This window comes from Numida meleagris, chromosome 8, assembly GCF_002078875.1.
Source record: "Numida meleagris isolate 19003 breed g44 Domestic line chromosome 8, NumMel1.0, whole genome shotgun sequence".
Taxonomy (NCBI): domain Eukaryota; kingdom Metazoa; phylum Chordata; class Aves; order Galliformes; family Numididae; genus Numida; species Numida meleagris.
The window spans coordinates 15,443,834-15,471,751 of NC_034416.1; the positions used below are offsets into that span (position 1 = coordinate 15,443,834).

General features: G+C 37.7%; 1 protein-coding gene across 3 annotated transcripts in view; it reads left to right on the forward strand.

Moving 5' to 3' along the window:
- Positions 1 to 27,918, forward strand: part of TENM1 (teneurin transmembrane protein 1) — a 299,751-nt gene that overhangs the window by 86,473 nt on the left and 185,360 nt on the right. For 2 of the 3 annotated variants that reach the window (XM_021406358.1, XM_021406359.1), the window contains one exon: positions 7,788 to 8,048. In XM_021406358.1, the coding sequence (XP_021262033.1) occupies positions 7,788 to 8,048 (261 nt within the window). Of the gene's footprint in view, positions 1 to 6,931; positions 7,273 to 7,787; positions 8,049 to 27,918 lie in introns of those variants that run through there. The other variant, XM_021406361.1, reaches the window with a different exon arrangement.

Consider the following 27,918-nt stretch of genomic DNA (forward strand, 5'->3'; position numbering starts at 1 on the left):
TGTCTTCATAGGATGAGATTAGGATGCAGAACTTGAGAACTACATTTCCTTGTTCATTTGATTTTAATAGTAATTTACAAAAATTACTCTGAGAACTCCAGCTGCATTTTTAAAAATTGGTGCAGTCTATTCTTGTCAGCCTGTTCCTGCCCCCTAAGTCTGAAGAATTAGCTTGAAGAAGAGATGAGAAAGGTGTTTGCCATCTTCTGCTTCCTCTGGGGAAGGAGTTTAGAAATAGATTCTTTCCTTCTCATGAATTTCACAGTCCTAAGAATTTTGTGAAAGTGCATACTCCTTTCCTAATCCCTCAGCTGCCCTGTCTGCAATTTTCATAAACTTCTGTGTTATAGAAGACTTGGACTCCCATTTTAATCTTCCTTTATTTGTTATTACTATTAGTTTTAAATTTCTAGCATTTCTGGTGGTAACTGGAGATTAATATAAGAAAATAAATTACCGAGATAAGGAAATGTAAGGAAAAAATTGCAATACAATAAGAGAAAACATACAGTCCTGTGCATTTGATACCTACATATAAAAGCTCAAATGATATTTTTATATGCAGATTGTTTATGTATAATATATTTTTTACTAAAATAAATGCAACTAAACCTGTTTTGGATAGGGATAATACTGTAGCAAGTGAGAAACAAGTGATTTAAAAACCACGTTAATAGTAAGTGTAAAGTTCGTTTACAAATTAATGGATATTTGGCTTCTGTCTCAATGATTTTAATATGAAAAGTTACTGAAATTTAATGTCCTTAAATAATATTGTCCTGGGAAAGAAGCAGTGTTTTCTCAACTTAGGAACATATAAAAACATTTAAAAAAAAAAAAAAAATCTCTGACTCAATCAAATGTGAACACACACACACACACACAGAGAGAGAGAGAGAGAGAAAGCATTCACAGAGTTATCCAGCAGCTGATGTTATACAAACAACTTTATCAAGTAGCTTAAGATGTCTGCGCATTTAATTCTCAAGTCCAGTGTACAGCCAGTAAACCATAGTGCTCAGGTGAGAAATGAGAAATTTTCAGGGCCATTGAACACACTGAATTTAGTGGAGTGCTCAATAGCCCTCAAAATTTCTCATTTAGGAGGGTGCATGTGTGTTGCTACAAAAAATGAGTGTGCGCTTCACTTTTTCCATTTGATTTGTTTTTCCCTTCCTTTCCCCCTTCCTCCTCCTGTCTGTCTGAGTATCTTGATACCATAAGCAGCTGGTCTTCTTCTCATTTTGAAGTATATGAAATGCACTCACTGATTAACCTATTGGTGTTAGTTCAAAGAGTGAAAGCGCGTTCACCGTGTAACACAGAAAAACCAAACTACATGTTTGTTTTTTTTTCTTCCCTTACGTTCCTATTTTCACTCCTTCAGACGCTAGCTTGGTAACTACTGTAGGCATGATGTTATTCAGGTTAATGCGTCGCCCTGTGCGTAGCGTGGGCAACTTGGAATTGATGGAGGAAGGCTGGGGAGTAAAGGCCACCAGGCACAGGGACAGCTGAAGGACAGAGCAGCCGACATACCCGTGCCCATCTCACACCCAGTCAGATGGGGCTATGATAGCTCCACAGCTGAAGCCAAGCCAAAAGGCGTTCACCACAAAGTGCACGTTCTTGGGCTGGTGTTGCACATTCCCCCCTGTAGATTGGGAAATGAATGTTTTGACAGACATTGCTCATATTTTTATCACAAGAATGTGGGCAGGTGGTGATCCAATCTTTCTGTTGTCTAACCAGCCTATGAAAAAGGGCATTCCTTCTCTAGCCAAATCAACCCCTTCAATCAGAAAATTGTCCATCAAAATTAATAAGCGAGCTTTGATTTTTCTCTGCAAAATTACTTGGTGAGGAGCCTAAAGATCTCCATTTTCATAAGCATGTTAGGTCTTTCCTGGGTGTTTGCACCATGTCCATTGCTTGTCCCCAAGCACCTGCTGCTGAATGGCTCCTTGAAGCTGTGTTTCTGTGTTATGTAAGAAATCTCCGTCTTCCTTAGATTTTCATCATTAGCACCATTGCTTCCCATCAGATGTTGTGGGCAGAGCCCTCACAGGTGGAGCCCTCGCAGTGTGCTCCAGCCATTGACGGTATGCAGGATCTCCACAATAATTTATTTAAAGCCCAGCCACCTTTCTGGTTTTATGCAATTCAGGTCTGTTAATTAAATATTATAGATCACATGTGTGGTGGTGAGGGACTGAGAAACAATGATTGTTCCTAGTAAGTAACATTGAGGTCATGGTACAAGCAGAGTAACTGGCATACGTTGAGGCCAAACATGAAATTATGATTTAATTACCAAAGCAATTAGGCTGCATTTTGTAGAATAGAAAGCACCGGAGTGAATATGTCTTCAGATTTAGCAGAGGCTTCTCAGGCGTGTTGATTTGGAACAGGTTGCCCAGAGACATGGTGGATGCCCCATCACTGGAAGCATTCAAGGTTAGGCTGGATGGGGCTGTGAGCACCTGATCTACCTGTAGACGTCTCTGTTCATTTCAGGGGAGTTGGACTAGATGGCCTTTAAAGGTCCCTTCCTGTTCAAACAGCTCTATGATTTGCCTGCGTGGAATTTCATGTGGAGAATTGGTTGGGTGTGTGCTTGGGTGGAAGGTTCCTCAGAATAAGAACTCTACAGCAAGAATTAGGAATAAAATAGATTTGTGAATGAAATGTATTCAAAGACACTTTCAAAATACATAAACTCAAATGGCTTAATTATATTATAGCGTTCACAAAAGGCATGTAATAGCAATTGGTGAAACTCTTCTACTTTATACTCTTCCATTTTTCTGAAAGCTCTATCTCTAGTTGTACAGATAAGTCAACTAAGTAATTTAAATAGGTATTATTCTTTGTTTTTTTGTTATTAACATGAAACTGCATTTTTCCATAAGAGAGCGTGAAATTTTGAAAGAAAGGTTCTTCATGCTCATTTCTGTTTATCACTAGTTTTGTGATTTTCATTTCTTTTTCTTTTTCCTTTGGACAGTTATTTGTTTTGTTCAGTGTTTGTTTATCAGCAAAATTCTTGGCAAATGGAAGCAACGTGGAAATTCCACAAGTCCTGAAGGTCCACTAAGATTTGCAGAAATACTGAGCTGAGCAGCAGGACCTCGGTCCACATTGTTACTATGTGAGCTGACGGACAGTACTGGCCATACAAAGGAGAATGAGACAGTACTGAAGATGCACTGGGATAAAGGTTTTATATACACGTGTAAACCTAATTAAGTTGTTAACTGTCCTGGTGATTGAATTAAAGCTGTAGTAAGATTCTCAGAACTTGGAGCGTGTAACTGGAAAGAGAAGGCAAATGTGCTCAGTAGCTCTGCATTGTCAGGAGCAGTGTTAGAGCTGGCTGCTACTCAGCTCCATCATTCTTATAGCAACCTGAACATCTTAAAGAAGAGCAAAGACAGTAGTATCCAGTGTGGACAGACTGATGGTTTAGCTGATCCTCCGTGAAGACTTATTTTTTCATGAAAATTAAGTTGCATAAAGTAGAAAGAAAGGAATGAGTTAACTGAAATTCCAATTATTTTTTAATGCACCCACCCTCCCTTCCAATTCCTGTTCATAAAATATTTTGCATTTCTTTATATGTTAATTTGATATCAATTTTTTTTTTAGAAAAGTGAAGGATTAAATACTTGTTTTTTAAAAGTTCAGTTAAAATGGACTCCACAAAGCTTCTGATGTGAAAATCCTATCATCATCTTCTATATAAAGTGCATAGTGGCAACCTTTTTTCCTCTGTACACAGTTCATGCAAAAATGTGAATTTCATATTAATGTCCCCTCATTTCTTTTGTGACCGTGTCTCTTTGGTTAGACTAAATCTAACATAAATCCACTTGAACTTTATCTCCTTGTGGAAATGCGTAGTATTTTAGGGAACAAGGTTAGATGTGCAAGCCAAACCAGACAATTTTGGCATGCTAAGTGCTTTTCAGAAAATGCATCCCATGAGAGTTGAAATACTACAAAGGTTTGTATACTTAAGAAATAGGCTATTCATGCAATATATTGAGTTCGGATTTGGTTGGCTGTGAGTTATAGTATAAAAAAATCGATTTATTTTACTCTGCCGGAGAAAAAAATAGCTGAAATATTGAATTTGTTAGCTGCTACATTTTGAATTAACTTCTAGACTGAAGGTTAAATTCTGTGCTTCTTAAACATGTGTAATCTAATTAGCATTTGTGAGATTTACTGGGATGAATTTTCCCCTTGGCGTATGCAGTTGCAAGCGGAAAGGCTGCGGGCTGGAGGCTGCTAGGGGCAGACAGTCTGCCTGTGGTGGACATCCGCAGAGTGCCTGCATCTTAGCTCCTGGGGGGCTGGCATCAGCTGACATGGCTCCTGAAATTGCCAGAGTATGTATTATTACAGGAAAGTTTCTTAGCTGCTGAAAATAAGTAGATATTGGCTTTGAAGGGAAGGAGATGCTTCCTGAGATCACAAATCGCTGTTCAGTTGACAAAGAGAGACATCATCTAAGAACACTGCATTGCTGTAGCACTTTACAGAAGTCTAAGTTCAAAAAATGAAAATAAAACTGCTTCCTGAGAGAATTAAAGCAAGTGTTATGGGTCGGATGTAGTAGAGGTTATTTCTGTAGTATGGGCCTCAATCAAAATGTGGATGAATATTAAGACTGGTAATTAAATCTGTTGGCTCTTGTTTCATGAGGTGATAAATAAGTGTCATTTCCATAATAATTTCTTCTTGATGTACATCAATAAACTCTCATCCTGTGGAAATACACTCCCTTCAGTGCAGATGAGAAGCACTACAGACCTGTTAGTCTTTTTAAATGCATTTATCTGATTTATTTGACTAATTTACTTTCCTTGAATTTTATATGGTTTTAGCAGATAAATCATGATTGTCTTTGATAATATATTTCTTTAAACAATAGTGTGTATTTATTCCTCTTTTTTATGTCATCTGCTAATACATGTGCTAATTGTCCGAATTTTCTGCTGGAGTGGACAGCCTGGCCCTGACCCCTGCATGTGACAAGCTGCCTCACTGCTAGTTGTCTGCTACTGGCCAGCAAGATTTAGCATTCACTTTCCTTTCAGAGCGTGAGGGTAGGACATGGACTGGAGCTCTTGTCACGTTTTATAGTAGCTCAGCTCATTTAAGCAGAACTTTAAATCAGTTATTTTACAAGGAAGCATTCAGTCACTTCACTGCTAGTGGGAAATGTTTGGTGAAATAGCGGTGTCCAAAGCCTCCATTTAAATGAACAGTGTAGGCCTTATTTCAGGGTGGAATAGTACCAGCCTGTTTATATGTTTTCATCTTTATTTCATTGATAGTAGGCAATGAATTAGTCGTTTACCACCAGTGTTGGCTTTTTATTTGGTTTATGTACAAGTCCTTTTTTGAACTTTGTCAAGAAAAATAAGAGATACCATGCACTGTTTGGAACTGTATTTTATATAAAGGTAGTTTTTTTCATTTACTATTGCCATGAGGAAAGTGAAGGCTGTGTGTAATACAGCTGTGGTGTTTGTGTCCAGCATCAATATCTAGACTGTTTGTGTCATAGGTCAATTCTGTGTAATTAAACCAAGTGGAACTAGTTGGTGTGTATGTAATATCTAATTGAAATGAGAGTTACAAATAAGTCATTATATGAACAACACTGTATTTAGTTATCTTAAGTAACATCCTGTGGGATGGACTCTCTGTATGTGTCTCCAGTGTCCAAGGAGCTTTAAAGGTCTTGGAAAAGCAAGAATTTTTTGGAGATAGGATGTTTTGTGTTTACCATCCTAGCCATAGGATACAGAGAGTTTATTTCAGAGAGGCAGTAGGGTTCAAATCTCTCCTGCAGGTATCTGGGTAGGACTGAGAACCAGCAACCAGTGTAGAGTCCAGCCCCAGCTACTCAGCTTCTGTTTGTAACCACTGGAACCACTTTTCTTCCTTCTTTCTCCCAGTCTGCCGAGGGGCAGTTTTAAACAGACCCCAGACAACAGGAAGGAAGACTGCATTGCAAACGTAGATAAAGTGAACACCAGCTGTTCGCCCTTCTGCAGAAACTATACAGCTGCTTCCTGGTGTCTGCTAGCCATCTCCATCAAACCTCAGAGTCCACCTCAAGGCAGTTGAGAGACTTGGAGAGCAGAGCTAGTGAAGCTGATGCACTTTGCAGTTTCACAAACACAGACCTGAAACCAGGTATTCTTCCTGTGAAGAGAGATCAGGGAGGTGGTAGAGCGCTCCGGAGGGCCCCCGTATCTGCCTTGGTTTGATTGCTCGTGCACAAACACCAGGGAACCAGGGTGACCTTCCAGGACTCCTGCATACACAAGTGAGGCTGTGGCCAGTTCATTCTGTTTGCTGTCCCTGCCCTCTTTCCTGCTCTCTAGAAAACATACTGCCATTGTCTGAGCTCGTGTGGGTTGCTGCCACAACAGAGACCTTCAGGAATGTTTTGTTGGCTAAGAGATTTGATTTACGGAGATCGATGACTTGAAAATTGAGCCACCTGTCTATTTTAGCTTAGCATTTGGTTTGTAGATTTTGGTCGATGCTTTCAAGAAAATACCAGGGCTTTTTGTCATTTCTGAGAATATGCTTAAAATAATAACCATTCCTCTCACCGTCTGGTAAGTGGATTAGTTCAGCAAATTGAGGCTTTCGTTGGGATGACAGTAGGAGTGAATATTTGTCCTCAGACTCTCTCAATGACCCTTGTCTCTACTGTTTCTTTTCTAGAAATTGAAAGAATACTGCATGCACATTTGATATTGTATTTAGTCTCTCAAGATGGCATCCCAGGTCTGATGTTCAATTAGGGAGTACAGTTCTGTAATCCTTATTTAATTAGAACTCCGTGTCTCACTCCCTGGGAGTTGCATTTGTAATTGGATTCTCACAAGTGAGAATATGCAGAGGCCACCTCAAAGGAAAGCTATAATTTGCTAATGTGTCTTACTTACCTGTAGTTCTTCGAGAATGTTTCCTCTGCATATTCACATTATGGTTCCTGTCCGCATTCTGTTTTTCCTTGGATTTCTGCTGCTCTACAGTTGCGGTGTTTAATAAGAATAACTGAAGCACTGAGCACTGTACAACTCTCCAAAATCTCTGATCACTTGGTGTCATGAGATGGCACTTGTACAGTCCTAGTAGTCACTGCTCTTCTAGGATGTTCCTGTAGTTCACCAGCACTGGAGAACCAAAACCCACTGGTGTGAATATGCAAGGACAGCACTCTCAAAGAGCAAGTCATTGGTAAGTAGTTTGTTGTTGGTTTTGTGTGTGTGTGTGTGTGATTAACCAAATATTTCTGACATTGTTTTGTAAATTCTGTATTTGTAAATTCACTCTGTACTCCTTATGATAAAAACAGCCATCATTCTGATATGTGAGATCAATTTTAAAACTGTCATCTTTCTGGCAAAAAAAAAAAAAAAAGTATCTGTGTTTTTAAGTCTTTGATGTGAACTCAGGTCAGTTGTAAATTGATGTTACTATCAGTGTGTAGGTGTGTACGCACCGGAGTTACGTATATTTCTATCAGACAAAAACGCACTGTTACAGTGCAGCATTATATACTTTAGAATAGCACTCTTAAAAAATTGTATTAGATTAGACAGCAGTGTTAGTCGTTGATCAAAAAAAGTCTTCTAATGGTGTTAACAGTATTAATTCTAAAAACATTCTCTTGAAGAACATCAAATGTATATTGCTTTTAACTTCTAAATTCTTTTCTAAAAACACATTTTTGTTGTTTTTTTTTTCCCCAGACATGGAATTCTGTGAGACGCCCCATATTCTGTGCTCTGGCTACCAAACAGATTTACATGGTGTATCAGAGCACAGCTACCCACTAGAGGTGGGCTCAGACGTGGATACTGAAACCGAAGGGGGAGCATCACCAGATCATGCCCTGAGGATGTGGATGAGGGGGATGAAGTCAGAACACAGCTCCTGTTTGTCAAGCCGGGCAAACTCAGCATTGTCCCTGACTGACACTGACCATGAGAGGAAGTCTGATGGGGAGAATGGTAATAAAGAAATGCATCTGACATACTGAATAGAAGTATTACTTCATTTGAAACTCTCTTATTCTCCTTTATTTTCCTCTCTTTCTTTTTTCTCCTTCATGCTTGGATCATTGTTAGATCATCTCTTATATAAAAGAGATAAAAAGATAAAAACATCACTTATATTGTGTTTATAATGTAGATGAAGAATAAGACAAAAAAATGAGACAATGATTTTGTTAGAATGTGTAATTCTAGAGAACAATTGCTTTCCTGTGTTGTCTCTCTTTATGCAATAGGAAAATTACCATTTCCATTTAGTGACCTATGAATTAGGTTCTTAAATATATCTTTATGTATACACTTACATCATGCATTTTGTATACAATCCATCCTGTATTTGCTGGCTTTTGAACGTAGCTTTAAGACCCGACAGTTAGGCTATATCTGAAGAGGTACCTTTATCAGCAGGGCAGAGTGAGGTGATCTTTGTCAGATCACAGAATCCCAGAATTGTGGGGGTTGGAAGGGACCTCTAGAGATCATCGAGTCCAACCCCCCGATCTTGGTTCTGTGCATGGAAGTTGGATTTCTGGGTTAGTAGTTCTTTCTTCTTTAAGTACTCATTCTCTTTCAGGATCCTTTTACTTATTTGCTTATCTTATGTTTTAGAAGTGGAAAATGTGTATTTAATTGAGTAATGGGGAAAAAAAAATCAACTGTTCATCTCAACACATGAAAATTAATGAAAATCTGTTCTATTTCTTTAAATAGTATAGTAAGAATATGTGAACAAATTTATCATCTTAACATCAGCAAGCTTAGATAATATCTCAATTTGTGTGTTTAACAGATACGTGTAGGAGCTGGATTTGTTGATCCTTGTGTGTCCCTTGCAACTCTATGATTCTATTGTAGTTAATGTAGTTAACCAAATACTCAACTACATTAGTAGTTAAATGTACTTCAATAAATGTTTAAAAAAAAAAAAAACCAATAAGAGATCAGGGAACCAGTGAAAGTGGCAGATGACACTTCAGTGTTGACAGTGATATATTTTAGTGTATCTATAGGAATAATATGAAAAAGGATTCACTCATGAATATCCCTTTTATATTTATAATATGAATGAATTTAATCAATTTAAATTCATTTCTTACATGATGTAGCATATAACAGAGTAGTCCTTCTGCATGTAGATTGAATATTTGAGTCTTTGCAAGCTTTATAACAACTTTTTAATTAAAGTGATTCATGTTCTAGGTGCTTCAATAAAAAATTTTAACTAAGAAATTGGGAGAGGAAAGCAAGTGCAAAATTAAACTGGAAGTGAAAGAGAAATGGAGACCACAAGCTTAAATGAACTCTAAGTTTTCTTCAGAGAGGGTAGATAGACTGAGTGTAGTGTTACTTTGGGAGCTGAGTATTTATAATAATTAGTCTTGAAAGTTAATGTGAGTAAATTTGAAGACAATGTTGATTCTGGCTATATTCACTTGTATTGTCTGGTACCTCACTGGTTGGTTCATAGTCAAGAATTCTGATCCAGAGAGCAACTTGTTTTCCATTTGGGTTGGCACTCAGTAACAAAGCATTCTTAGAGCACAGACATTCTTAAATCTCTTCCTAAACGAAGTAATACATGTCGAATCTTTCTCTTTTTAAGCAGTTATTTGTGCAAAAAGCTTTACTGGGGAGCTGCAAGTGCTGCATTTATCCCTGTCAGTTGCTACCATAGAAGTAGACTTTCTTTATGCCAACCAGAAACTTCTGTGGTGTGAAAATGGTTGTTTACATCAGAGCCATTGCTAGAAGTTCATGAAATTCTGATTTTTGTGATACTGTGCTGTAAAAATAGATTTAGAAATTCTGGCTGCAGAAGGGTTGTCCAAATGCCGTGTGGGTACAGCTAATTTGAAACAGGAGTAAAATTAATGAGGAAGATACTGTTGTTGCATTGTTTGAGAAAACTAAGTGCTATTACTCTGCGTGTTTTGAAAAGTTCTGTTGATTTCTGTTGTTTTTTAATCCGTGAGCAAAATCCTGCTACAAATGCATAATAGCTTTTTAGGTAATGCAGAATAGTCATATGTATAGACACAGGTAAACCTGTTTTCAGGAAATGTTTTGCTTTGTAATTCCAACTGTACTGCTACAAATTTTATTCGGTAAGCTATTCCTTGAGTTTTTCCTATCCATGCAAAGCTCTAGAGAGGTTACTTGACACAAGATATATCTGTACCTGCAGTACTGTTCAGTGCAAAGATCAAACTAACTTAAAAGGGACAAGCTGCTGACTCACAAATCTGATAAGGGTGTAAGGAGGTCACATGGACTGACTGAAGTTCTTAGCTTTGAGTGCTAAACTAATAGAATAAGGTATTGAATGGTCATTTGCATATTCCATATTGTTGTTATTACTGTGCAGACATAACCTGAAGATTGAATAAATAGAAATTATTCCAGATAAGGCAAAAGCCACTGATCCTGCACTGTCTTGAGCTTTTTTATTTTTATTTTTTGTTTGAAAATCTACTTGAGTTTATCAAAGACAGATTCTCTTATTGCAGGGATGGAATGTTGATGGGTATGGAAATATTTTTAGTTCTACAGAACAATTGTGTTCTAAAGAACAAGTGAACAGACGAAGCACAACCTTTTACTTCAACCCCTGGATCTTTGTGAGGGCAGTGGTTGAGTGGGTGTATCTCAGAACTCTATCTCAATAGCTGTAAAAGTGACCTGATTTTATTTTTTATAAACCTTTTTTAAGTCCTTTGTATTGGTATTCTGGGGACGTGGCTACTGCATTTACTGCCTGTTAATCTGAGAACATGTATTCTAATGTAAAAGATCAGTAATAACCTTAGAAATGTATATGAGGTAAGCTTGAACCCAAATCTAGTGGAAAAAGTTAAGCATAGCATGTCAGTACTTAATGCCATTAGAAAATTATAGGTACTGACTCAAACAATTCTGGTCTTGAGTTTTTGTCTTGCAAAGCTAACAGTGCCTTCTTACTCCAAGTAGCTAATCAAGGTTGTAAATTTTCTCTTGGATGCACTTTTTTCATAATCGGTATACTTCATCATGTATTCTAACTAGCCAGATTTGAGAATTTATTTGAGGAATGTTTTCCTTCGTAGACAGACCAACTCTATCATTATCCCTGTTTAAACATACTCTGTTGTTTTGAAAGCATTGAACAGATTGCGTGAAATACCAACATTCCCATTTAAATTAGTGTTGTCAACGCTAATGGCAACTAATAATAGCCTATTAGTGCACAAACTGCCTGAGGCTTTGCCTGAGGCTAAGCAAAATATGTATTAATGGAAAGTAATGAACGACCAATTTCTTGGGGATCATTGGTTATCTTGGAATGGTATAAACACTTCTATTTTAATACAAAAAGTGCTACTCTGTGCTAAGTGAACGTAAATTTGGGGCAGAAATGCTACAAAATAACAAAAATAGTTACTCCATTGAAGAAGACTGCATAGAATGGTTTGGGTTGGAAGGGACCTTTAAGATCATCCTGTTCCAAGCCTCAGTTCACTGAAGCAATGGTATCTGTCACTGCAGAATATCAGAACATTGAGTTCAGTGGTTTAGTCTGCCAGAATACTGAGCTGGCACATCTTGTTTTTGTTTTTTTTTTTCAAATATGTTTTTCTAGAACAAAAGTACAGGTAAGAATAAAACCCTGATCTACAAAAAGGGTTGTCTTTGGTCATGTATCTAAAACTACTCAAATGCCACGAAACTGCATCCCTTACCAGCCAGTGTGCTGGTAATGGACTGAAGTCCATTTTGTATCCATGCACTCTTCCCTACTGAATCATTCATGCAGTTCTTGTGTTTTCCTTTACCGATTGCCCATGCAGTCATGAAGCAGTGTGGTTTACCTCAAGTTCATTCATGCCATGCTGCAATCCACTTCTAAGCCACATTTGACTTATTTGCACAGCCACCAACTCTCAATTTTTATTACCACATCTCAGCTGCACGCTAGTAAGGAATTCTGTGGTAACACAATCGTTAACCTGTTTCAGATTTTCAGATGGTTATGAAGTCCTTTAAAGACTAATTGGTTTTGCTTACTCCGGAAACAGATTTTTTTTGCAAGTAGTTACCTTTTCTTTAGTAAGTACAGGGAACCAGCATAATGCTGGATTCCTGCTCCATGTGAAAGAACACTCACACTTTGAGCCAAATTCACGTTCAATTCCTTTGTCTGCCTTCTTTTATGACAACTTGACTTTAACTCTAATTCACAATAGCTTCTTTGAGATTTGCAAGCAAGAAATTAGTGTCTTTCTACAGACTGAAATACCACTAGATTGATCACGGGATATAGCTGTAGAGTGTTTGAGGCCAGAGGATGTTTTTTTTTTTTTTTTAATAACATACTTGTCACCTAAAAACAGCAAGAAAAAGAAATGAAGAAACGCATCTGTTTCCATTTTTTCCATGTAAATTATTGGGAAGCCTCTTTCTTAACATCAGTATCCAGGATCAGGTTCTAATTGGAGTAATACATTTTAATAATATCAATAATTTTAAACAGCCAATTGTAAAGACAAAATGTTATCAGTTATGTGTGAGGAGAATAAACGAAGAGCACTGAAGATGAGCTCTTTGCCTGTGCTCACACAGTGAACCAGTAACAGTGTCAGATGGTCCCTAATTCTCAATCCTGGACTAAGTTTTGATTTTAAAAAATATCAAATATATTTAATATTTAAACATATATTTAAAATATAGATCAATCATAGCTTTACTGGCATCAATACAAATCAGTTCTGATGAGGTCAGAATTTAGTTCCTCTCTCCTCGATAAAACATGCTTTCCTTTGTAAGTCTGTATTTATTGGGCAACAGATCAAAGCTGAGTTTAATGGCATAGAAACATGTAGGATTAATATTGTGTAATTCACTTAAGTATTTGTTTTGTACCTTGGGAGCAGTGGCCCATTTAATAGAGTTTTTGACTTTGCCTAAATCTTTGAGGATTTTTCACTTCGGTTGTTGGGTAGATATGTCACTTTGGGGCAAGTCTCCTCAGCAATTTGCACTTTGGGTTCAGTATCCACTAAGGGGGTAAAGATGCTTAATTAGTAAAGAAAATGTTGAAATTGCTGATGCAGTATGAGAAATGCAGCTTTGTGAATGCTGTAGATATTCAAAGGGGGAGGATTAAGCTAAGGACAGGGTTCTGATTTAATTTATTGTGTGTGTCAATAGACCCACTGCGAATTCACACCTGTTTAATTTAAACTTGAATCTAGCTCTTCATAAACGTCCTGTGTTTTAATGCAAGCAATTGAGAACATTGGGATTAATGCTGCTGTTATTTACTGTTATTTTGTAAACAAGCCAGTCATTAGGTTGATGGCTCATGTTCTCAGTTCTCCAGGAAATTATTACCAACAGCTACATTATAAAAACAATGCCTGCTCTGAGAAGAGATATCCATGTGATTCTCTATGCAGGATTTTGTTTGTAGTAACAATGTCTGTCTGAAGTATTTCTATTAGCTACTGTCCTGTCACTCTTTGTTTACAATGGTGCAATTAGGAAATTGAATGACTAATTTGCAAGTGGAGGAGTTAGGTCAAATATGTGCATGTAGCTTGAAAATACAAAGGTAAACATCGGTCTAAATCCCATTCTGTGCGTGTCATTTATTATTTTCCTCTCCATTCCTAGTGTGCTTTACGTTGCCATTTCTTGTGGCAAGGATTGCACATAAGATCCCGTTTCGATGACTGCCTGTTGGGTGCTTCCAGTCACCTGGTGGATTAAGGCAGCCACAAAGTTTACACAGAAACCCAGAGCCCCATTGTGAAATAGCTGGAATGTTTGGAGTTTACTGAAGGCTGTCAGTTATTTGATATATGATACTCTTGGATATTTGACAGGAACAGGACAGTATTCCTCCCTTAATAAAAGACTTATTTTGCTTCTGTCATGTTTTGTTTTTTGTTTTTTCTCTTTTAGTGTTTAAATAGTATTTATGTTAGTTGCTTCTACTGTTGTTTCAGAGAACTCTGTGTCAATGGAACTGCAGGAATCTCAGCAGTAACATAGCAATGTTTTTTGTGTGAGATTTGGAGTATACATCAACATTGTTACTGCTCTGCTGGAGCTGTTCAGGGTGTAAGATCTTTTTGTTGACCTCAGAGAGGTTCCTTTGGAAATGTTACTGTCTCAAAGGAAGCATGTAAGTCATCTGAATTGCTTTGGATAAGTAGGACATGCTTCTGTAAGCACTGTGGCATCACCTCGGTTGTAATATCATGACGTTCTTGCATTTGTGCCCCTGGTATTTAAGCCCTTTATGAAATTTCTCATACCTGGAAAGTTAGCTAATGATGAGTAGTTGTTTGTCAGTGTTATGGGGAAAATTCTGCCCTTTAGAAAGACAGTTTCATTACTTATGCTGGCTGACATGGGTATTACACCTGTCTATTTGTTGTTTTAATCTTTACATTTTTCATATGCTATATTACAGTCTTTGTTGTTGAAATATTCCCTTTTTCATGTTTGTCTTGTAAGCGCAATGAACGTTAATTTAAAGGCAAACATTAGAAAGTAATATTTTACATTAAAAATAATAAAACAATGTTTAGAACATAACAAAGAGATTTTATGTATTCCGTAACTCAAATAACCTTTGCCCACAGCATAGTAAAATGCAGCTGTGCATTTGAGCAAGATTGTGTAATATTTTTAGCATTGCTGTTTTGTTTTCTTTCATTGGTAACTCAGAGCGCGGAGGGAGGGGAGCTTGAGGAGAGCAGTCAGGTCTAATTTTTATCCCAGAGATGAGTAACTTGGCTGTAGAGCTCAAAAACAATCTCTTGACTTTCCCCCCGTGTGTTATGCAGAAAGGATAGTGAATGTGGCTTAAGGAGCCTGTAGCAATATAAATTATTGCTCCTTCTTTCTTTTAAATCCTTTTGACTTTCTCAGGCAGAAATGAGCATGCAGTAGAAGTATTTCCACAAATATTTTACAATGCAAGATGATGTTGTGATGCTTCTACAATTCTTGGGAACTGTTATGTAGGCAGCCATGGAGGTAAGCAGTGAGAGCAGATCGGCGTACAGCCCCTGCCTTTTTTGTCCAAGCACTGCAATGAGGGTTAGCCAGCCCTTCGTTCCAGCAACCTCGGTGAGAACAGGGGGCCCCTGAACAAAATACTGCTCTGGAACATTTATCATGAATTCTACATGAGGACAGCTCTGAACTAGAAACTGTTCAATTCTAGACAATAGACGTGTCTGTCCCAATGTTTTATTTACATTGTTTTACTATTAAATTTATAATGTTTTATTTCTCATCTTCTTTGGTTAAAATTTAAAATGCATTTGAAGATCAGAAAGCTGTTTTGCAGAAACAACCTGCAGTCATTTTATACATATTTCCTTTGGAATAAAATATTTATTTTAGTTTAGTGCTGGTACTTTTATGTACTTATTTTGAATGATAAGCAATTCTTGCTTATATGTTTTAGCATGCAAATGTTCCTTGCAGTTGGAACCTGGTTTTCAGCAAAGTTTGGGATGTTCTGTTGTAAACTGCAAGTTGTGCATCATTAATTAGTTCAGTACCCGGGTAACAGGAAAATTTGTGAATACTGATCAGAGGAGATTATTAAGGCTACTAGACAAACAAGATGAAATTATTCGTATTTGCTTCCTTGCACCCTCAGCCAATATTGTTTTCAATACAGATGTACCTGAGAGCTTCTTTTTCCCCCCAACAAGATGCTCTTCAGAAATTTCAAGTTGTGAAACAGTGAGATAAAAGCCAGTGATCTAACGAAAGAGTACAAGATTGGTAATGAATGGAGAATACCGACAAATTACCCTTTAAGGGCTTAGCAAGGTTTAATCTAAATATAATTTCTTCTTAATAATATGAGATCTCCTAAGAATTTATTATTCTGGCAGTCTGGCAAAAGATTGTTCATTCTTTCTCTTCAGCCTTTTTTCCCCATTTTGTAGCCATTTAATTCATTGCGTATTAAATTACATGCAAAAGTCTTCTCTTCCATTTTCAAATTTGTTAGTCGTTCATTTCCTGTTGGGGAGCATGATGAAGATCAGCATAAATCTGCATTATTCAAAAGTATAAATATTAGCATTATTCAAAATTATAAATATTAGCATATCCTCATCTTACAAATGGGAACTATTGATAGCAGCAAATAGCTTTGGTGAGAGCATCAAGAAGAAACAGAAAATGGAAAAAGTGGCTGCTTTCCATGGTTGTAACCTCTGCAGTCTTCTGAAAATGAAAGCTCACCCAAACATATTTGATGAGTTTGTCTTTTTGCAACACAGAATAAGATAAGAATGGGAAATGGTATATAAAATTACAGTTGCTTTGTGCAGAGTAATACAGATCCGAATGCAGCTCTTCTCAACTTGCTTTTATATACAGCTTGTATGAAATGAAGTGCAGTATTTTAGATATTAATTTTGTTTTCTTTAATCGTAACTAGCTCTATTCCCCAATTTCTTATTTTGTAACAGGAGCATAAGAGAATCTGAATAATTAGCTCTTCTAGAATATGGGCCTAGGAGCACTGAATAATTCCTGCAGGCTGCTTCCTCTCCCTAACAGATGTTTTTGAGTAATATTTTAATTAGAGTCACATATTCTGACGACTAATTATGTTGCCAATGTTGTTTCTTTATCTTAAGTTTCTACTCCAAATGATTTGCAATGTAGATCTTATGTTGTTCTTCACAATGCTGACTTTGAATTGAGCAGCACGTGTCCACGCCTGGTAGCAAGATACTCCACGTGAGATACGTTGGCTGTTCCGAGGAGCAGCCCCTTGGGCAGCAGACCAAGTGGTGTAAAGTAGCTATGTTCCTTTGCCTTGTGCGTATCCGGAGCAGGAGCTGTGGAAAGTCAGCGACCCTGAGGTTCCTTTGTACTACGACACCAAATTTGCTGAAAGACCTGTATGCTGGAGAAAATGACTGCAAGTGGGGGATGCCTTAGGACATCAGGTCAGGGTTACTCAATGCTATTCAGTAGAAACCTTGCTGAAGGCAGCTTAAACTACCGAAAGAATGTAAGAAAAACAATGTTTGGGGCACTCCTAGGCTATATGTAGTTTTTATTATTGTTCATAGCACTTTCCTCACCTCATCAGTTTTAAAAAATCATGCCATTATACCTTCTCTGGCACCATTAGGAAAGCAAGCAAGATAGCTTGTTGGGCTAGATCAAAAATAGGGAAAAAAATCAATATTTGAACAAAAGTCAAGTTTAAAGAGAAAAATATTTGTACCTGTTAAATGTTCTCTTATTCTTAAATGCTAAGCATGTTATACATTTTTGAGCACATGAATATCAACGATTTTGAATTTGTGTGACTCCGGCTACTAGACTTTATCCCTTTTTTTCATTCTCTGAAGATTCCATGTAGTTATAGTGTTGTTTATGTAATAGATACTGCAGAGTGTTATTCCAGTTTAATGCAGCTGATGTTGTCTCATTTTAGGGGTGTATTTGTGGAGCAGTTGAATGTTATTGATGAACTGTTAATTTTCTTTTGGCTTATGAATGCAGTCATTGTAATGAGCATTACTGAATGTTGCTCTGGGCTTGTTTACATCGATGTAATAAGCATGCCACTTGTTTTGGAGCTGAAAAAAATCACATTTGTAAATGGGTTTGAAATATTTAGTGGTGATTTATTCTTAACTTTTGCAAAATATTATTACTCTTCCTATTATTCAAACACCATGGCTGAAGAAGCATCAAAGGTATATTTCATGTGGGAGTGGGTAAAGCTATTTTTTTAATGAACCAAATATTGAAGAGAGTGTTTCCTTTTGCTGTGGTATGTTCGCCCATAGGATCTTCACCATGTTATCACCCCACCTAGCTGTAACTCAGCCTGTGGGTTGCTCAGCATTTGTAGGAGAATGAAGTGGCTCCCTCCTGCACTCTGAAGCAGTGCCTTTGTCTTGTGGAAAGATAATGAGCAAAAAGGGCTCTTCTTGCCACAGATACTCCTGAGGTTGTCCATAGTTAGTCAGTAGAGAAATACACTTAATCTAAAGGATATTATTTTTGTCTTTCAATGTGACTTTTAAGCTGCTTGCAGAATATGATTTTCCCTCCGTGCCTGCAGTTATTCTTGTGCAAACATAAAGCAAAAAATACTTGTACTTTATTTGTACCACAGCCATGGGTGAGTGTTGTTTAGACTTAACGTGTTCCCCTCTCATTGTTTTGTCTAATGGCAATTTCAGTAGGCTTTTCTGGTTTGAGAACAGCATACTTGATTAACTCTTCCCCAAACAGTGCTTTCAAGACAGTAAACTTTCTGTCATTACCCAGTCATGTTAAGCTCTTTTGGAGCAAGCACTTTACTGTTTGCTGAAATGGGGAAATCACAGTGCATGCTTTGAATTTATGCTTTTCTATGTATTTGGTATAAACAGATAAATTCAGTTGCACAGTTGGAAAGTATCTGATGTAATTTACTTGCAGCTTATGTGATTTGAATCTGCTTGAACTTATGATACTGGGATCGTATAACACAGCTGCTTGCTGGTAGTGGATCTGTAGTAGTTAATGGGATCTGATGAGTAGTGCAGTATTTATAGCTCAGCGCTAGAAGCTTTTAATTTACTTTATACTTACGACAAAACAAATTATGGATGCTTGTACTTTTTGATTTCCACGAAAATATCAGAAGCAGAATGTACTGAAGTGTCACTTACTGTTGCAGGTTCTCAAACTCCTTCACAAGTTAGTGGTGTCTTCAGTGGTTTTTTTTAGCTGCTGGTCTTCATGAACCAGATCTTACTGGCTGCAGCACCACCACATAATGGGGGTGGCAATGGATTGCACTCTCTTGTCCTTTTGCCAGCAAAGGGTACGGGTTTGGGTTGTGCTGCTGATCCCAGGTAGGGATGGAACACTTGCTGTAAAGCTCAAAAAGCTTTCCAGAATATGACATGGTTTCCTTTTGTGAGAAATGTGGTAGTGATAAAGTAGACAGATAAATTACTTTTGAGAGGTTGAGATAGAGAATCTATATCCAGCTCACAAGGATAGTTGCCTTCCTGATATAATTGTAAAAGACTTAGCATAGGCCTGGCCAGAGGCCATATCTTGATAAGTAAGGTGATATATATGTGTTTGTAGCAGCTCATTCAAATTAGTTCAACTATAAATAAAAAGCTATGCCTACACATGGATTTGCAACGTAAATTTTCCTGTAGGGAATGGTGCAACAGTATAGTCATCTTCAGGCTCTAATATGCTGTCCAAACTTTAAAGAAACATTCTTGTCTCAGTATCCTAAATGTGACTAAAGAGTCCTAAAGACTAAAAAGTCCTGAACAGTCATTCCTTTCTGGCATTGCAAGAGAGGAGCAAGAAGCTGCTGCTCTGAAAAAGGTGCCTCCCTCTACTGAAAACAGTGTATGTTCACTCATACATAGTTAAGTGCATTTGGGATTGGCTGCTGGTGTTCTGCCAAGTCCCTGCTGCGTTTTGTTGTTGTCTCTCTGCCAGTGGACTAAAGGATGCTGCAGCCCTCTGAAATCTGCCTGCTTTGATATGAGGATATGAGAGATGATATGTGCTTGGGGAAGCCCTTGCATCCCACTTCTTCCATGTTCTAGTTTAGCATCAAAGTATTAAGAAAGAGGTTTGTGCCTTTGTCAAAAATCTTTAGCTCATCTCACCCCCACCTCAGAAATCCATGAGATCAGGGCTGTTCCAGTGTTTCCCCACTGCTTCAACAGAGAAAGACCTTACCTCCCATTCTGTGCAAGTGTGGGGGCTAGCAGGTGCTGGTGAACACGTGAAGGTCGGCACCACTGCTGTGGTCTGCCAGTACTGCGGTGCCAAAGGCAACAGAACCCCAGCATTTCCTCCAGTGTCTGTAAGAATTCACATTTAGAAGTGCAGTTCATCCTTTCTAACAAGGGGCACTGCCCAAATGCTTTGTTGTCATGTGTTCAGTGTGCCTACAACTATCTTTTTGTCTTTGCTCGCGGGGAAAATTATAATTGAGTCATTCTTCCTCAAGCCTGCCTGGCTGTATGTTCAGTCAGTTCAATGTTTATCCCAACAGTCCAATCAGTGATTGCATTGAGTATTTTTCTTCTAGCCTGTGATTCTGTCTCCATTCTAGCTTTTTAATTTTTATAGTTCACTTCCTTTAGAACAGCAAATTCAGCTGTGTTTGATTGTGTGCATATTTTGCCAGGAATATAATCTCCTGAATACAGATTTCTCTATAGTAGCTAATAACCTGCAGTTCTTGGAAGCTCCTTTTTCTTTTTATAACCTATCTCTTTTTCCAATACACTTTCTGATTACTGCACTATGGTTCGATTTTTATTGGATCGTTTTAGAGCATAATAATTCATTTCTGATCCCTAGTACCTCTTGTCCATGTCTGAAGCGATCCACATTATTACAGTCACTCATTTTTGTTTACATCTTTCCTCTGAAGACAGTCTTCTGCATTTTGTCTCTAAATACCCTTCTGGCTGGCATCACCATTTTAGTCTTCTGATATCCAATTTCCTTTTAATACAGAATCAAATAGAATGCATTTTCTGTACTTTACCGGTCAACTCTAGCTGATTTTTTTTTTTAGCTTACTTGTAAATAACATATAAATTGCTTGGTGGCTAATAATGCCAAAAAAAAAAAAAATCAGAAAATTGTGGAAAATAAAGTAGAGAGATTGTTCTATACTAAATACATTTTTTTAAATGAAAGCTATAAATACCACAAAATGTGTAGATGTATATTACTTTAGAATTTAAACAATGTTTATTCATGTTAAATAAAGAGCCATAATAAATTGATAGTCTAAATCTTCATTTCTTAAAAAATTAATCTGTGGAGAATTATTTGCTAAGTCCTAGCTTCTGTGATAGATTACAATTGGTTACCTTCTGTTTGGGAGAAGGAAAGAAAGAAAGAAGAAAAAAATACACATCCCTTCACATTGCAGAAACCTACCCAAAGTCCGCAGTTTGAGTTAGATTTCTCTGTCAAGCTTGGTAATAACAGCTGAAATACTGAACCATGATCAAATTTGTAATGAGAAGTTAAGAAAAATGGCACTGAATTACCATTTTCAAATAGTTTCAGCTCATTTTCTTTTAAGGCTTTAGGTTTGTGCAGTCACAAAACAAAATATCATGTATGTCTTGAATTTGTGCATCTCAGCTGATAAATTTGCTGTTGTTTCTTAGCTTGACTTGCACAACTGTTACACTAAAACTTCAATTAATTTGAAAAGTGGGTGTTTCAAAATTCAAACTTCTTTAGAGACCTCCCTTATTTTCGTACATTGATCCATGCGCAGACACAAGAAAAGCAAACATTCCAAAGAGCAGCTGAGCGGGCAATACAACATACGGTTTTGTTCATATGAATTCATAATTCTAGTTGGAGAAGTTCTCCAGCTCACTTAGGCCAAGCAGCTTCTGTTGGTAATTTCAGATTTGACCCTTCTTCGGATACTTCCAATGAGCAACTAGAATAGTCAGCAGATAAATAGGAACAATTCACTACAAATTCTCTACTACATGTCTTCCTTACAGTCTCACAGCTCATTTGATCCTACAAATATTTCCTTCATTTTCTCTTTAAATAGAGAGAGAGACCTGAAAACAGATGGTAAACTTCAAAGTGTTTCTATTCTTGATCCACCATTTTATTTCCTTAAGAGTAGCAGAACAAGGAACAGCCTTCTACAATCTAACCTGATTGCTTTTATAAATGCCTATCAGATACAATGGCATTTCAGAACTCAACACCTTTGAATTAATTTCTTGACTTTTCAGTGTTGCTTGCTCGTGCTCATGTAGGGGCACCTAGGGAATTGGTTAGAGATATGCTTCTGGGTCACCTCAGTCGTATGGTAACCTGGTGAATGTGACTGAAATTTGTAGTCATCCTAAACCAAAATAGACTATGAGAAGAAAGCCCAGTCTCTTTGAGCTGTTGTGGCTAAAACAGGACAAACTGTAGTGATGAGAAAGCCCTAGTTATCTCCATGCTGCCAATACAAAGCATTTGGAAATATTTGTTCTCATTGTACAGGATTTCCTCTTCATTTTAGCTTTTATAGTATTACTTTGAAATGTTTACCTGTGCTCAATATAACCAGTGAAGTTTAGCAGTTAATGAAATAGTAGGAAAAATACAAAAAAAATAAGAAGTCATAATGAGACACTGTCATGGGTGCAGCTCACAAGAAAAGGTTTTAGTTAACAGTACTGACCTTATCATTTGGTAGTTTGCTAATCTCCTAAACACTGCTTCCAGGCAGTTTATTACTTGTATTAGAATACTGAGATTCTTATGAAAGTTGAGGCTTATTTTACTTCACGTTACACAGACATGGTTAAAAGATGAGACAGTCCTCTGAAGAACCCAAGCAGTGTACATGTATTGATTTTTATCTCTTCTATCTTACATAGGTTTGTTCTGAGCTTCATATAATATGCACAAAGCTCTTAGGTACAGGGCTTAGTTATCAAATGTAAACTTCATTATTATCCTTATCTGTTATTAATGTGGTAACAATTCGGAATTTGCACAAATATTTAGTTTCTGTGTAAGAAAGCTTTTATTTTGTCAAGGATAAGTGTGTGGGTTATTTTTTATGGTTTTAATTTATTGAAGCCTTTCCCTTGTCGTCTTCAGTAGCCTAGAAGCTATAGCAATTAAAATTGGAAAGTGGAACAGATCTTTAAAATGGTGTTTGCACTTTTTATTGCTGTTATTTATGGTTAGAGTTATTAATTACTGAAAATAATGAAATATAATATCTGGACTTAAAATTCTTTGATTCTTTTTTTACTGGGGCATATTAATCCAGAAATTTCTTACAATATTAGTATTATTTTAGCTGGTTACTTCTATGTCTGAAATGGGTGAGAAGGGGTAGTGTGCCACAGAATCTGTAGCAGGGATGTAGATCTCTTTGAAAAATTATAGCAAAAGATGTCAGAAATGTGCTTCTAATCTTAAGCTGCAGACATGAAAAAAACATCATTGGTGACACAGAAGTAGATGCAGAAGACGTCAAAGATCCAGAATGATATACAGGAAATTGAGTGGGATTCAGTGCTGTGGGTAGTAACCAAAAATAAAATATTTACTGGAGTCTACTTTGGAAAGCAGTGATACTGAAAGGGACCTTAAGCTGCAGTAAATGAGATAACTGGAGCCAACAAGTCAAGTGCTACCTTGGGCTGCCTGCATGTGTCTGACTTGTCTGGGGTCTGTGAAGTACAGCAGATGCTGCTAAGACTTCTGCAACTAGCCAGTTCAACGCCAGGGATGTATGAAATTGAAGAGATTCTCAGAGGAGTGAAAATGTGATTATGTCTTCGGGACTTGTTAGTGAAGGAAAGGTCTTTTAAAGGTCTGAACGTGTAGAGAATGGCCGAGTGACACCTGAGAGGAAGAAGTGGCAATGGAAGCAGGTACAGCACAGGGTGGGAGGGGAGTTTAGAAGGTCTCTAAGGGGTGTGTGGTATCACGGGGCACTAAGAGTAGGGTACAGAATATACAGGGGAATGTATCTGCTTCCAGACATAGGCCCAGAAATGTTTTCTCAGTAGCTGTAATCTGCAGTCTGAGATGTTTAAATATGAAATCAAATATAGTTTGAGAATGATTTAGTCGTTCAGCATGGGGGTAATTTGCCAAGGGACGGTAAGCCCTTAACACCTGTAGCCCTTAGGGACTAAATGCTTTTCAAAACATGCTTAAGCTAACCCCTGCATCATTAGGGTTAACGTGAGGGTCACTGGTTGAAACAGGGGTTCAGATTGTGAAGGTGATGAGATTGGATGGGCACATCAGCTCTTGCTTCGCTTCATACCCTGTAAAACTATTATGTTTTTACTGACTGTTACATTTTTCAGACATGTCTGTTTAGAGTAGTATGAAGCAGTAAATGAAGTGGTAGAGGCTTTGTGGCTGCAGTTGTTTAAAACAAGCCAACACAATTGAGTATATACTGTAGGGGACATGACAGGCATGTGATTCATTGATTGCAGTTCTTCATCAGTTTGTAGTCGAAGAAAATAACCTAATAGATCTTTCCATCTATGACTTGTGTGATGTTGTCTATAGTTCTAGCTTCTGTCCTATAGATTTGGCAACTAGCCCAAACCCAAAAATTAATACTAAGAAATTAATTTTCTATCAGCAGAGAAGGACAAAGGCCGTTCAATTTGTTGCTTGCACAGAAAGCTTGTTGAATCTAAAGACTATACATCTGGGAATGAGCTGGTAGAATCCATTTGTAAAATAATAATCCAAAACATCAGAGACATGCTTGTGCAGTAGTCAGTTAAATAAAGGGTACTTCGTGTAGAAATCAGGTTGAGGTATTTATTTGTGTAAATCAGTTTCTGCCGCTGCTAATTGAGAAAGAGAAATTGGACTGAAATGGGAATGTAAAACAGTATGTTAACTTCACTACAACAGATCAGTGTTTTAAATGAGTTTACACAAGCATTTGGAGTGTGTAACTGGCTACCTTCTGTTTTATTATGCATTATACTGTGTGCTGCTTTTCTTTCATGACTGCAGACGAATGCACCAAAGGCATTTTATTGTCCACCACAACAGCATTATACCTCACGACTGCCCTATCATCATTATGTCACATGCAATGGTGACCCTTGGCCTAGAATTTTTTAACGGGGTGCAGAGTCAAGTCACACGTCAGCCTGGTTTTGTTTGAGGAGCGCATTGCTGCACAGAGTAGAGTCTGGCAGTGTAACCATGGGCAGGGCGGCAGGCACCCAGAGCTCCGTGCTGGTGACACAGCCCCATGGAAACCCACTGTCTAGGAGCTACCTGTACTTTGCACTGTGTTCTGGATTTTTCCTTGGGAGAAGATATTTGTTTGACCTGAGATTTTCACCTGAGGAAGGGCTGCGTGATTCAGCATGTAGTGAGTGAGTGGCTGAAATAGGAACAGAGGTGAGCTGATGCTTTTCTCAAAGTTGCTTCCCAAGTGCAAGCACTTTGCTAGCATCATCGAGCCTAGTGCGGCTGCCTCATTTTGAATTAGCTTATAAGTGCTGATAATACATCATGATGAAGGCACTTGTTCTGCGTAAATACATGTGACTATATTAATTTAATTATTGCTGTTGCTTGCATGCTAGCTAATCCATGCATTATATGAATGAGGAGGTTTCAGTCCTGGTCTATAAATCCCATTTATATGTTTGTTTCATCATGTTAGTAAAGCAAATACTAAAATCTCTACTTAATTATCTTTATTCTTTGTATAGACAAAGACCGCGAAATAAGGAGGTGAAGAAGTAAATGTGTGTGTGTGCATTGTGTAACATATTATGCCATGAAATTAAACAGAATACGTTCCTGAAGAAGTTGGAATAAGGATCTTCTGTAGCTGTGTGGAGACATATGTGTAGAGGGGAAAAAATCTGGAGCAAAGGAAACTTGTGTTCCTACATTCATCAGTTATAATAAAAGTCCATTGGTAAATTAAGAGCTTCAAGCAAAAAAAATTTTACAGTGTCACCACCTTTGTTAAACCTTACTCTGCAGCAGTACTGAATGCTCCTCTATGCCCACAGGTACATTTTCAATGTAGCTGTCCTATATTCATGCTCTCTTTCAGCTATGATAATGATCATTATTTTATGAACATCAAGGCTACTTGTCAAAAAAGCTCTAGTGTCAGAATTAAAGGTGTGTATGCATATGCATGACGTTACAGGCACTACTTGTGTTTTCTGCTCGTGTCCTCGCCCTCAGTATCCCTCGCATATTGAGTGTACAGAATGGACTTTGGCAGCATGATGACAAGCAATTCAATATTTTAGTTTATGTTCATTGTTAAATGTATAGCCTTAAGCTTTATTTATTACCCCTATTCAAACCTTGCTCTTACACCAATATTAATTTCCTGTTGGCAATTCTGTGGTGCTTTTCTCTGTAATATTCGAATACTTCACAAACACTAATGTACTTCTCTTTGCAATAACCCTGGGAAGTGGTGGAGGTATTACCTCCATTTTATGGATGGTGAATTCACATACATACAAGTTAAAGTAAAAAATACCCACTAAACTTGTGCACCTAACGCAGCGGAAGAGCTGTTGATAGCAGGAGCAAGCTGTCACCTTCTCTTTGAAACCAACACTGAAAGGAGAAGAAATCAATACAGTGCTGTTTGGTTTCACAAATGCTACATGACAGCTTTTTTTTTTTATCCCCTTCCTTGAAGTTGACTTCTTTCCATGATCTGGCCCCAGACACTTTGTGTCTAAGCCGGAGCTTTACCCCAGGCTTTTTCTCCTACTTACTTTTAATTTCTTCTTTTTGTGTTTTTCATTAAAATTCCAGCCCTCTTACCGTGAATAGTCATGAGGAAGCCCGATCTCACTATTCCTGCTAAAGTAGTTATTGTGTGCTCCTACCTTCTCTCATTTTGCAATTTCTAATTTCTAACCATTCCCTTGTATCCAGATGGTTTCATCGCATCCTCTCGCTTGTGCAGGAGTTTAAATCAGATGCCTGTCTTCTCCATCCTACTTAAGTGCCATTAAACAGAGGTCTTCAGGGGTGTAAGAGGAGGAACTGCTGGCTCTTGCTCTTATTACCCAGTGCTGTCCTTGCTGGAGAAGGAAATGTAGCAGTGGGAGCAGACACCTGACCACTGTCACCCTGGGCTGACACATTCTCAGCCTCCCTCAGTGTGGAACCAGCACATTCAGGTCACCTAGAGGCCTCCGAGTGCTTCTGTGTATTTGGTTTGGATGGAAGACTGACAGAAAGGCTAATGCTATGATAATTTGCAAATCTCTTGTTCTAACAGCTTAGGGGACTTGGAGCATTGTGGAGGAAAAGGCTCCAGCAACATATGTAAAACACATTGTCCCTAACACCCTCCTCAGAGACATTTGGGGGAATCTGAGTAACTCTTGCCTGAGCACCTTGGGGTGCGTTCCTGGGATGAGAGATTTGTGCCAAATGGTTGGAATTTCAGGGAAAACAAACCAATGCAAATGCCATATTGTCATATTGCAGTAAGAAGTGTTTAAGAATGTTGGAATAATAGCCTATCTACTGGCTTCCTACAAATTTTCGCTAAAAATAATTCATTCAAAAATAATTCAAGATTTTTTTATATTCTGTAACATTAAATTTGTGGTCTGCACCCTACTACTCCCCAGTGAATAATTAATTCTGCAGTACTTTTGGCCCCAGATCTCCAGCATGTTCCCTGTTACGTGATTCTGATATGAGTGACATTTGTGATTTGACCAAAATTATCAATTTGAGTACTGTAAGTCGGGCACTCCTGGGCACATGGTGAATGCATTTGTAAATCAGTTCCTGAGTTTTGGGGATGTCCAGTCATGGGATATGACTACACAGGATCATCTGCCTATACATGGTAATAGCGAATTGAGTTGTACAAAGATTTTGTAGCTTACCTTGCTAAAAACGTTTGTTCAAAGACAGTCAGTTAAAGCTCTAAATGAAGTGTGACAAAGGAAGACGCTGGCGTGTTACACGTAAGGTTTCTTTTCCTCCTGCAGGAGAACAGGTATAAATTTTCACTGCGTAAAGATTTAAAAACATATATTAACAAATGTAAACTTTGTAAGTTTGCAAGATATAATCATTTCTATTTCAGCAAGTATTTAGAGTTACCCATTATAAAATTTAAGCTTCTTTACAATAGCTTCCTATGTGAGCTTTTTAGGCTTTCTTCTGTTAACACTGTCATTCCTACAATGCCATATGTGTGCAGTTACCATGCCACCTTAGCATTTCTCTGGGAAGCTTTCCTTTCCCTTTCCCTTTCCCTTTC